Source organism: Anser anser (genome assembly GCF_964211835.1).
Source record: "Anser anser genome assembly, chromosome: 7".
In the NCBI taxonomy this organism is placed as follows: domain Eukaryota; kingdom Metazoa; phylum Chordata; class Aves; order Anseriformes; family Anatidae; genus Anser; species Anser anser.
Genome location: NC_139727.1, coordinates 17,230,434 through 17,242,683, shown reverse-complemented (window position 1 = coordinate 17,242,683; position 12,250 = coordinate 17,230,434). Strand labels below are relative to the sequence as shown.

The window sequence follows — 12,250 nt, the reverse complement described above, 5'->3', positions numbered from 1 at the left end:
GCTTGCAGAACCAAGGCAGAGCTCGCTGTAGAGCTGTGGTCCCTGACCTCCCTGTCAGAGCGTGTCTGATGCTGGAACAAGTAAGAGCAATACTTGTAATGCCTTTAGTAGTATCCAGAGGTGCTTTCAAGGCTTTTTGGATGCAGGTTTACTCCGTGCAGCTTCAGAGCTACGCAGAAAGGTGCCTCCTGCAGGTGAGCTGCCATGCCACAGGTCCCTGTAAGAGGAGGGAAGAGCTTGTCCTCCTGATGGCTTCATGTGTTTTTTGCGGTGGGTCTGTTTCTTTAACACCACCCAAGTTGTTGTGCGGTTTTTCCAAGTGCCGCATGAAACCCCGCTGGGTTTTCCACGTGAATCAGTTCTGGGTACCCAAAAACCCCATCCCTTTGGGTTGTGCTGCCCAAAACCATTGCGCCGGGTTCTTCTCTTAAATGACCTAAGTGAAATGCCGGCTGTTGTGGTTCTCAACCACAGGCTTGGTATCCCACAGACTATCCAGGGGTGTGAGTCTGATGGAGAAGAAAACCTCGGTGCTGGCAGTCTGCAACTACAGGGTTAGTACTGAATACGGGGTGATAATACTCGTGACCCACACAGTATTGTTACAAGGCATGTGTTGGGGCTGGAAAGATGCACCTGAGCTGTGAGCAGCAGTGCACTTCACTGGCCTGTGCTTACTGCGGGAGATGCACTGAACCTTTTCATGGGGTAAAACTGGCCAAAAAAAAAATGGTAAAAGTGCCTGAGATGGAACTAGGTGAGGAACTCTCTTCTCGTGGCTGCTGGGCTGTCTTGGTGCACTCTGACAATATCAAACTTGGGTTTTTAATAAACACGTGGCTCAGGAAAGCCCTTCCAGTGGCTCTGTCTGTGCCAGTCCCTGCAGAAGACTTTATGCCTAAGCAAAGCCTTGTAAATGCAAATCTTTTTTTTTTTTTTGGAGATGATCTTACTATGTAAATATTTTTCATTTAAATTTACAATTGACATTCTGCACTAACGCGCAAGCTTGCCATGTCGTGGTAAAATTGTTCAAATAAGAAGTGCCTGCGAACCCTTCCCTGATTAAAAATTAAACAGCCATCACCTTAGTCAGTTACTGTTCTTCCTCTCACGTGCTTGCACCACTGAGGCCAGCTTCAACACCAAGCAGTTGTTTTAAGTGTGCTCTGCCTTTCAAAAAGGACCACGCTCAGCTCTGTGGATCAGACGAGTCCCCCTTCCCCAGGCTGGGCTCTCAGTCCCAAAGCCATCAGCTAACTGGGGCACTGGAAAAGCAAAGCAGCAGCAAGTCTTTTTGTTCTTTTTGGTGTATGCATAAAAAAAATTGGGGAGATGAGGTCCTGCATGCAAACATCCAGGGTCGGACTCCTGATGCTCTAGACATGGCACGAGGGGGAAAGCAGAGAGCCTGTCTGAGTTTCCTTGCGAAACAGGCTGCCAGAGGGAGGGTCGTTTATGGAAAATAAAACATCCGCATTCAGCAAGAATGCATATAGCTGTTGAAATAATTTGCATTTCTTTTTTTAAAGCTATTTGCATGTCCTCTGCTTGAATGATGCCCGTTGTATCTGGGCTTGGAAGCGGTGCTTTTCTAACGGGTTTGTGGGTTTCCTGAATTTCAGATGCCAGCACATTTCATGTTAAATTACAAATACAAGAGGATTTACTCTGCCGGAGCTGGGGCAGAAACCCGTTAAACTACAGAGCTGCACCGCAGTGATGTGCGTGGGGACAGCCAGAGACCGAGGTGCTTTGCCAGGTCTCTTAGCAAGGGAAATCCATTTCTGGGTCTGGGATGTGGTGGTTTTGTTGGCTGGGTTGGTTTGGGGTGTTTGGGAGTGGCTCTGAGGAGTGAGCTTTGAGGCGTGTTGAATGAAGTTGCCAACAAACAAAAAAATGACCTACATGTAGATCCAAAATGACCTGATTGTAGCAGTAATCTGTTGAACAGGTTGCTAGCACATCAAGAAAACTTGTTTAGTCCCAGTTTTCGTTGCTCTCAGGTTAAGGCTTTTCTGAGCTACTCTGTACAAAAAAATAATTTCTTGTATTAAACCACGCAAAACTTGTGGGACCGTTTCTTACAGCAAGCTGTAACCACGTCAGTTCTTGGGAGTTTTGTTCTTTATCCCAGTTCTAGTCCTCATCCGAGTGGAGATCGTGCTGTTAAGTTTCTGGCTGCTGTAGGGCAAGATGCTTATTTTTAACCTCTTCGGAAGTTCTCACCTGCTTTCGAGTGATCTTGTCTTCAATGCCTGGAGTATTTAACAAAACCTACCTGTGATAGCATGGTGATTGTGATTAAAAAATTGGGACGTTGTGAAATTACAGATGGGAAGCATGGAAAACTCAGCCTCCCAAGTGCTTTTTTGATCTACAGTAAGTATATTCTTCATTTTTGAGTTGTTAGGGAAGCTGTCTGCTGCAAGTCCCAGGCAGCTGCTACCACGTGGGCCCTGTCTGGGTGAATATCCCAGCGCCAAGAGTGGGGATAACTTGGACGAAGCTGGTAATTCGGTGTTTCTTGGGACTCAGTGCGTTTATGCAGTATGAAAGCCACCAGGCTAAAATCTTGTAAAATCTTTTACAGCTCAAGAGTCAGCACCGTGGGGCTTGATTTTTCATTTTGACTGATGAAATGATCCTGGCAGCGCTTCCCTTATCCATTACATCTTGTGCATGTGGAGCTGTAATTAGGAGGGGAAACTCAAGTGAGGGCCGCATTAGCTTCTCTGTGAAAATAACACTTGCAGATTTTTCTCTGCATACGTAACAAATTCATCCCTGGAGAAGAAACAGGAACATCAGGTTTGTGTAGGATGGAAATAATTTGAAATAAGAGCTGGTTTTCATAACAAAATCTTCTATTGTTCCGAGCTGCAGAGGATTGGAGAACAGGCACTGCTGGCTTGCTGAATTCCATTAAAACGTTGATTTTAAGCCTATTTATTTTTAAAGGAATCAACAAAATGGTGATGCTGACTGCAGGCTTAGTTGTTAACGTGTGCCCAGAGGAATACAAACTCCGTGCTGCTCAGAGAGGCAGAGCTGGGCATAGCGTGCCCACGGACCAGGATGGCGCAGACAGGAGAGCAGGGTGCATCTCTGCTGGCATTTTGTGTTGCACAAGCAGGTAGAAACCACCAGTTGTAACTTTATATTTGTATTTTGTGATTATTTATTCACTGCCTGGCAATATTTGAGCAGAACAGCGAGAATGGGTAATGAAGGTGGAAAAAAAATCAGGCTACCGCTTTCCATTTTTGGTGTTTTTGCTGGCCCTGGGAATTCTTCCAAAATTCTGCTCCGAACTTTTTCTTAAATCAAGGCCTTTCCATGCTTTGTCATGCATGGGTTGACCCCTGTGATCAGAAGACTGAATTTGCATCTGTTTGAAGTAAAGCCTTTTTTCCCCAAACAACCAGAAAAAAGAGCAGCTTTCCTTTTTGAAGTGAACATTTGCCCTTAGCCTTCAATTTTGTGAGCTAGCAAAAATTGCTTCGACTCCTATAGCTCGGGTACGTTATCAGGTGATGTTTCTGCAGTTCAGATTTCTCCACTGTAATAATGTTTAGATTTGTAGGTCTGGTTTTTCATTCATCTCCAAACTGTTGTATGTGTAACAGGGTACAGATTGTATTTTACGAGCTTTGACATTTTGAAAGTTGCCTGCTACTTAAAGTTGAATATAAATGTTTTGCTCCAGGCTAGCTAAAAAAAAGAAAGTGGTTTAAGAACAGTAGGGTTTTCTTAGGGAAGCTTAAAATGAATGAGGTTTTTCCTACCAGGTTGGTTTGCTTGTTATTTGGTTTAACTTGCTTTCTAAAATCCATCTGTCTTTCCCTCTGGCAAATGGCCATTACTCACTTGGTGTAGTTGCTTTCAAGATCTGCTTGGATCTTCTATGCCCTGGCAGTTGAACAGGGGCATACAAGTATTTCCTCTTAATGAAATCTGATGAGGAAAGGTTGAAGAGGAATTCAAAAAATGCTGTAAGGGCAGCTAAGTAGGATGTGACAGCAAGGTGTGTTAGCCAGGTGTGTGCCAAGATGTAATACTTCTAATTTGCTGCTTATTAGACAGGTTACACCCCTATTTCTGGACAGCTAATGATCAGCTGTGACAGTTATTTTGTGCCATTTTTCCCGTTTCAGGAAAACACAGACTGCTGGTTGGACGCTAGCATCCTTCCAGGCTGGGGGTCAGCGTGAGAGTCGGCTGCTCAAAACTGTTTGTTCCTTTAATAATACATTGTTCTTGCTCGACAGGATGTTTCGTCTTCGATTTCTTCCTGCCGCAGCAGGGCTGGCTGCTGTTTCGCGGCGTTACCACGGGGCAGCACATCACCCCAGGACCAGGCGTAGGCTCGTGGTGGCGGCTTTCATAGGGACGACTGCGGTGACAGCAAGCGCCAGGCTCCTTTGGCAGAGGTAACGTTTCCCTTATTTCTTGCCTCAGGCCTCCTGCAGCTCTAGGTCCTGTGGTAAGTGCCTGCAGATGGGCTTCAGATCTGCAGGAGACTTTGTAAAGTGTTATTGCTGGTTCTGCGTCTGCTGCATGGAAGGAACAGGATGTGCTGCTGGTGACCCTCTGTGGAGCTTCTTGCTGTTCTGAGTGGTCAGAGAGATAAAACAAAGCTCAGGGCTGCAGAGTTTCCTTCTGTAGCCGTCTCCCACGCAGGCTGTTTGCCCTTGGTGGGGTCTGCTGCCAGGCTTCTTCCTGCGTGGTGATGCTGCCTGGGTCTGTGGTGCTGTGCAAACAAATCAGTTGACTCAGCCAAGCTGGGTGACAACGCAATGCTTTCAGCTTCTGGCAGGGCTGCAAAGGGCGGTGTGCTGGGCCAGGGGATGCTACACTGCTTTTCTTTATATTCTGCTGGCTGCTTCACAAATAAAACAAGGGGGAGCCGAAGGGGATGGTCTGTCCTTCGCCAGTCAGGTATCTGCAAGCAAGACTCGTGGTTTTTAAAGGGCTGGAGTCAGTGTACCTACTGACAAAGCTCAAAGCTTGATTTCATAACTGCAAGGAGAATGGTGATCTCTGTGCCTGCCTGCGATGCCCCTCGCTGAACCCTGGGCCCGTGCCACATCTGAAGTAAATCAAGGACTCTCTTCACCTGTCTTGAAACATGAAAGCAGTGTGGCACCAGCCGTGTCACTTGAGTTCCTGGCTGCAATTAGAGCCTGCAAGTGAAGTCACTGCTGAAAACCCACCTCCCTTCATTCCAGTGTTAGGTGGTTTGTTGGCTTTCTGTGGGCCTCTTTGGCTAGAAGGCTCTAGTTTTAATATAACGGGAAGAAGAAGATGCTAATTGTTCTGGCTGTTCCTAGAGTTGTCAACCATGATGTTGCCTTTTTAAGAGTTGCTTGGATCAAGGAGAATGCCGTGATCCAGCAGCGTCAGCTTACGCTACATTTTACAAGTAATCCACAGTTACATAGTTCATCCTTATCTGCAGGACCTGAATGCGCAGCCGTGCAGAGGAGGAGGCTGAATGCCTCTGTGGTGATGGCCAAGATAACGCCCTTTGCAGGCAGGGAATCGAGCATGTTTTCTGCTTGAAACATCCTCTGTGTGATCACCAATTAGGCAGGGCGTAACGTCCTACCTCAAGCTCTCCCAAAGACACTGAGGTAGCATCTCCCTCCTGCAGCAGGTTCACCCCTGCTTCTGGAAACAGCCGAGTTGTTACCTTTTACCAGGAGGACGGTGCTGCCTGCAGCAGAGCTGCTAATGGTATGATGAGTGCTGGGGCTGGGTAATCTGCAGGAGTGATCTTAGCTCCAGGAGTACTTGGCTGCTCCTCAGGCCCCTGGGAGCTGTGACCAGGCATGACCTTGCGCAGGTGAGAGCACCGATAAAATCAGATACAGGCAGTGTCTTTGCAGTGGCGTGGTCCGTGATCTCCTGAGTCCTGATCAGTCTGCAGCGACTTACTCTGATTTTTTTCCTTTCTTTGCTCTCTTTTTTTTTTTTATAAATTTGTAAAACACTGAACAGATTTGTATGGACTTTGAAGATCTTCTTTGAGCTATCAAGTAAATCCACAATGCCTGTAATTGTAAAACAGAAGTACGTCCAGGCATACGGTATTCATTTAATTACTTGACATACAGCTGTTAAATAAGGAAGAACAAAACTGATGCTTGGTATAGAAAATACTTCCTACTGGCACCTGTAGGACTTCTCACCAGACTTTCAAATAAGCATTTTAACGCTCTAAATAAATGGGAGATGAGAATGTCTACATTTTCTTTCTTTCACAATATAACTTGGGTGATCGCTAGAGATGAAGAATAAGCACAGGTGAATTCAAAGCACTTACAATGATATCCTGGGATATTACAGTAAGGGGTAAGTATAATGAATTAGTTATAAAAGGCAAATACATAATACATCTAGCTGGGGCACAGGGACTAAATAAGCCAAATGTCAGTGAAAATGTTATTTATAAACTATAGAGCAAAACATGCATCCATCTGTTTGTGTGCCCATATTTACATTAACGAGGGATTATGATTTATTAAACGCTGAATTGGTATGGAAAAGGGGGGCAGGTTAGGGAGGATCTTTGTGTAACCAGGTCGGTTGGTGCAGTTAGTCTGTGAGACAGATGTCATGTTGGTTTTCCTTCGGGTAGTTAAGCAACTGTGCTGTTGTTGTGAAACCTCGCCGTGCAGCACAGCTAGCCTCCTGAGGGCTTTCCCAGGCATTTCCTAAGTGTGGCTCTCTTAGCATCGCAAAGAAGTAACGTTCCTCTGATGGTAGGTGACACTAATGAGGAATGTGTGCTTGCTAATATTCTGCATAGCCTGAGATGGTTCCTTATTGGAGCTGGGGTGCTTCCTTGCCCTTTGAGTGAGGAAGGTAGTAAGTGAATCATAGAATATCCGGAGTTGGAAGGGACCCATAAGGATCATCTAGTCCAACTCCTGGCACCGCACAGGTCTGCCCAAAGTTTAGACCATGTGACTAAGTGCACAGTCCAATCGCTTCTTAAATTCAGACAGGGTTGGTGCAGTGACTACGTCCCTGGGGAGCTTGTTCCAGTGTGCGACCACCCTCTCAGTGAAGAACCTCTTCCTGATGTCCAGCCTAAACTTCCCCTGCCTCAGCTTAACACCGTTCCCGCGGGTTCTGTCTCTGGTGTTTACAGTGAATAGGTCACCTGCCTCTCCACTCCCCTTCGCGAGGAAGTTGTAGACTGCGATGAGGTCCCCCCTCAGCCTCCTCTTCTCCAGGCTGAACGGGCCCAGTGCCCTCAGCCGCTCCTCATACGTCTTCCCCTCTAGGCCCTTCACCATCTTCGTCGCCCTCCTCTGGACGCTCTCCAACAGTTTTATGTCCTTTTTGTACTGTGGTGCCCAGAACTGCACACAGTACTCGAGGTGAGGCCGGACCAGCGCAGAGCAGAGCAGAGCAGGACAATCACCTCCCTCGACCAACTAGCGATGCCGTGCTTGATGCACCCCAGGACACGGTTGGCCCTCCTGGCTGCCAGGGCACACTGCTGGCTCATATTCAACTTGCTGTCAACCACAACCCCCAGATCCCTCTCTGCAGGGCTGCTCCCCAGCGTCTCATCGCCCAGTCTGTACGTATAGCCAGGGTTGCCCTGTCCCAGGTGCAGGACCCGGCACTTGCCTTTGTTAAACTTCATGTGGTTGGTGATCGCCCAGCTCTCCAATCTGTCCAGATCTCTCTGCAAGGCCTTTCCACCCTCATCAGAGTCCACAACTCCAAGTTTGTTGTCGGCAGATTTGCTCAAAACACCTTCTAGTCCTACATCCAAATCATTTATAAAGACATTGAAGAGGACTGGCCCTAAAATGGAGCCTTGAGGGACCCCACTAGTGACCATCCACCAGCCAGATGTGGTCCCATTTACCACAACCCTTTGAGTGATGCTCCTCTGCAGGCTATCAGGGAATTTTCTTTAAGATGACACTTTTGTGGGATGTCTTCCTCTTTTTGCTTTCCTGTATTCTTTTTCTGCGCTAAAGCATTAGACATAGGCTAGATCAAGAAGCAGCTGAGAATCTTACGCTTCTTGGACTAGGTAATTAGGAGATAATGCAGTGCTAGAGAAGAGCAGTAATATAAGAAAGATGCTCTCTGACTTGTTCTTATTGCTCCTCTGCGTGGAGCAGCATGTCAGTGCCCTAACACTGCTCTCCTGACCTGTGGGAAGTGGCACTGCAACTGATCGGTACTGAAAGAAGCCACAACTTCCTGCTTCAAAACATTTCTTGTGCTTCTGGTGGTGAGGAACCTTGCAAAAATGTATTAATAAGGTGGTGCCTGTACCTGAACTTGCCGTGCTATGAAGACAGATGGGACTCTTCAGGTGGTTCTTATGAAAATCACGTGCAGCCTGAAACCCGCATGTGTCAGATTAATCATGCAGGATGTGCTTTGAGCATCATCAGAAGCAAATGGTGGGATAAGCAGGCCCACACAGGTAGAAGTGAAGGATGGAAAAGACAGACATAAACCCCAGCAGCTGGGTGACGTGAGACAGAGACTTCTTCCGTGTCCTCCTGGCTTGGTGGGATCTTCATGTTTGAGCTGTGTCAGCCCAAGCACACAGCGTGTAGCTTTCTGCGTAGCTGTCTGCTGCAGGCGTGGGGCTTGCTGCCCTCGCTGTCCTCCAGGAGCTCTTGCTGCTGCTTTCCGTGGTAAACATCTCGCCTAAGTATCGATACGAGCAGCCAGTGCTGCTCGGCTCGGCTGTGGTGAAGCATACTCCAGCAGTGCAAATAACTGCGCTTGGAAGACTAATGAAGTTTACCCTTTCTAAGCAATAACTTAGACCCAAAGGATTGCCAATTGGCAACAGAAGCAATTAAGCATCTGGGCATTAGTATAATGAACTGAATTAATGGGAATAAATCTTGGTGCAGTCATTGGCTAATCTGAGGAAGGCATTAATGTATGGGAGCTACTGAGCCTTACAGTTTGCAGCACGCTCAGTGTTTATAAGAAGATATTAGTGGTACTCTTGTAAAACTCGCATCTTCTATTTCAAGGTCCAAATACCCATTTGGTGTGTTATTAAATGGCCACAGATCTTCCTCTCACGAGCCATGCTGACTGAATCGGTGGACATCTGCAAGTGCTTAGATTGGGATTTCGGTGCTGAAGCTTGTCACTCCAATCAACCCGGTATTGAGTGACAGGAACGAGTGAAGGTACCTTTTGGGGATGCAGAGGGATCTCTGCAAGCAGCGTTACCAGTGCCGTTCCTGATTGACTGGAAGTATTTAGCTGTGCTTTCTTTCTTATCCTTCTCCAAATAAATTGGTGGTAAGGGTAAGACACCTGCGTTGCCCTGTCTCAGAAATGAGATCCTTTGCTTACCAGTGTGTTTGTTTAATGCATCCCCCTGGTTTTATTCCATGCTCTTCTGGTTCTTTCCCCCATCCTGTGCATAAGTTGAAGCAACCAAGTGTGAGTTACGTGCCTCCCAGCTGTGAAGGTATATCCTCATGCTGCTATAAGCTTTTGTTTTTCAGGTTCCGCTCCTTGTTGGCAAGTTGAGCTGTTTTGGTGCTGGCTGAAATAGGTTGAGAATTCATTTCATCTTCACAATTTCTTCTTCCCTTCTTCCTCCACCCTGTTCTCCTTGAGCTATCCCATATCGATTCTCCAGTTGTTTCCTGGAAGTCGCTGCATAGGGGGTACCCGTTCTTCTTCCTTGCTTTGCTGACCTTCACAGCTTTTTGTCTTCCTCGCGTGGGTTTTGTCCTGATACTTCTGGAACTAATTTTGAAGCTTAGATCAGCCCTTAGCAAACTGTTTAAGAATGCATTGCTTTTTTCCAGCAGAGTTGTAGGGAAGGTAGAATAATTTGCTTAGAATACATTTTTAATGGCAGAATTGCTGGAAATAAGTTATGTCAGCTGAAACTGACTTTTATTGTTCTAGCAAAACAAAGGATACCACAACTCATAGTCAAGAGGAGGGAGAGCTGGTTTATAGTTGTAGCTGTATCAGGTGCTACTCAACATGATGCAGGAGAGAAGGTGTGTGGGGGGGGTGAACAGATAGTACCCACTTTAGGCTATTTATATTTTGAGCTCTGCTCCATTTTTTAATTCTCATTGTGAGAGGTGGCAGAATTTAGGGACTATCCTTGGGACTGCTGTGCTGAGGATTTTCCTCTCAGGCTCGAAGACACATTGATCTATGAGTGGTGTGTTGAAAGAGCGCTGTGTCCTTCCTGGTGGCTTTTGGCTTCGTATTATTTTTACCCATGAGTATCAGGGGAAAGGAAAGAATCTGATGCTGGGGAATGAGCCAAAGTCAAAACTGGAGTCAATTAGGAAAACATCTGAACTGCTCCGCGGGGAGTGACCTCAGCTGAACCGCGAAGCTTGGAGCACAGGTATTGTCCTGAACACGCAGCCGGGGAGTTGGATCAGGGCATGAGCACGTTCACAGCATCTTATTTAAATCTTGCATAGCAAAACAGCTCCAGGCTTTGTGCAGAGAAGCCTGCTGGCAGTGCAAGAAGCTTCTTCCCAAACTGCCTTGGGACTTTGCTTCTCCTACAGGACCACGCTTTGAATCTTGTTTCATAACATGATAGGCACTGTTGGAACCCAAGGTCTTTAATGCCACACGAAATTGCGCTTTGAAATCTTTTTTAAACAATATGGGTGCCCTCTGGTGGCCACGTTCCCACCTGCTGCCCCCCCCCTTTAGACTGAAGACCTGGAAACGCCTGCTCACCGGGGGGAGGAAGCAAGAAAAGCTGGGGCTGGGCATATTGCTCAGGAATGGAGGCTTTAGAAGAGAAATCAGGCTAACCTTGGGTTTTGTTATTTATTTATTTTTTGCTTTGGCAAACTTGTACAGCTTCAGCTGTCTCCTGCAGTTGGCTGCGGCTGAGACTTGCTGGTAAGAGCTATAAGCTCTTTATTTGATGTCTAGACCACATATGGGATGGTGTGTTGCTGCTGCTCTTGGGGCCAGCTGAAGAGAACAAAAGGCTTGTGAGGCCAAGGAGGCTGCATTTGATGTGACACGGCCCATCTGCTTCCAGTCTGCTGAAGCGGTTAGGGATTTGCGAGAGGTGCTGCCTGGGAAGGGAATAATGCTATTAAGTACTCTACAAAGATTTGTGCCGCAGCAGAAGAGTTTAGTTGTTATTAATAGAGACATAGTGGGGAATTGCTCCCTCCTTGACTTGCAGTTGAAGTCACTGCAACTTTGGTCCAGGCAGCATGCAGCCAGATTACCTGCAGGGCGCAACTGAACGTGTCACGAGGTGGGGAGCAAATAGGGGCGCCAGATGTGGCCTTCCAGATGTGGTAATTGCACGGCCCGAAAGCTGGTAGCCCTGTCTGTCTGACCTCCTGTGGTCTTCCCCTGCTGTCTGCTTTCAGCTAAGAGCAAGAGAATGAAGCAACCTGAAGGGGTCTCGTTTTCCGCAACAGGGGATCTTGTGGCCCTCGTCCCTTTTCCAGTAAGTCAGTGAAAGATTTCACACTCCTTTAGGTACCCAAAGCAAGATTCCCTGCATTTAAATAACTCCATCTTGCAGTTAACTATCATCATCCAGATTCTTGAAGCATTTTTCCTTTTTTTCCCCATGGATTTGCTTGAGTTTGTCTTCATTTCTAGGCAATGTGAAACGATTGTAGCCCTTGGGCACCACCACTTGCTCCGTGTTCTCGTGTCCTCCTTGCTGGAAATGAAGATGAATCGAGTCGCACGGTCAGGTAGACAGAGGCTGTGCTGGGTGCCTGTTTTACCTGGCCGTGGCGTGGCAGCACGTGCTGGGCTCTGTGCACATGGATCAGCTCACCGATTTCTTCTTGTTCCTTGGGGCTGCACCAGTCGTTGGCGCAGCAGAACCAGAAGCTGCGGTGACAAATGCTGTCGTACCTCTTCAGCTAATGGCTTGGTGCACAGGTGTCGATGAGAATTCACGTTCTGAATTACTAACTGGGTGCTGTGGGGTCAGTCTTGCTTAAAACTTCTTCACGATGCTTAATTAGTAATACAGGCTCATTAAGCTTGATGGAAAATAATGTGCTTTAGTTTAATCAGCTTGTGTTGACGTTTTACATCGTTATAGCAACCTGACTTGTCTGTCTTCAGAGAAACTCTGCTGTCAAGGAGCTCTAAGTAAATAAACACCAAGAGTCAAACATCACATCGGCTCTTCCTGAGTTGCGATGGGATGTGTGTAATGTGCCTGCTAAACCAATGCTGCGTCCTTGCAAGCGAGCCACGTGGC

General features: G+C 46.9%; 1 protein-coding gene across 3 annotated transcripts in view; it reads left to right on the top strand.

Moving 5' to 3' along the window:
* The window catches only part of MICU1 (mitochondrial calcium uptake 1), a 97,766-nt gene that overhangs the window by 9,970 nt on the left and 75,546 nt on the right, over positions 1–12,250 (top strand). For 2 of the 3 annotated variants that reach the window (XM_083844241.1, XM_083844240.1), the window contains exon 4: positions 4,272–4,433. In XM_083844241.1, the coding sequence (XP_083700367.1) occupies positions 4,273–4,433 (161 nt within the window). In that variant the 5' untranslated portion in view covers position 4,272. Of the gene's footprint in view, positions 1–4,271; positions 4,434–12,250 lie in introns of those variants that run through there. The other variant, XM_083844242.1, reaches the window with a different exon arrangement.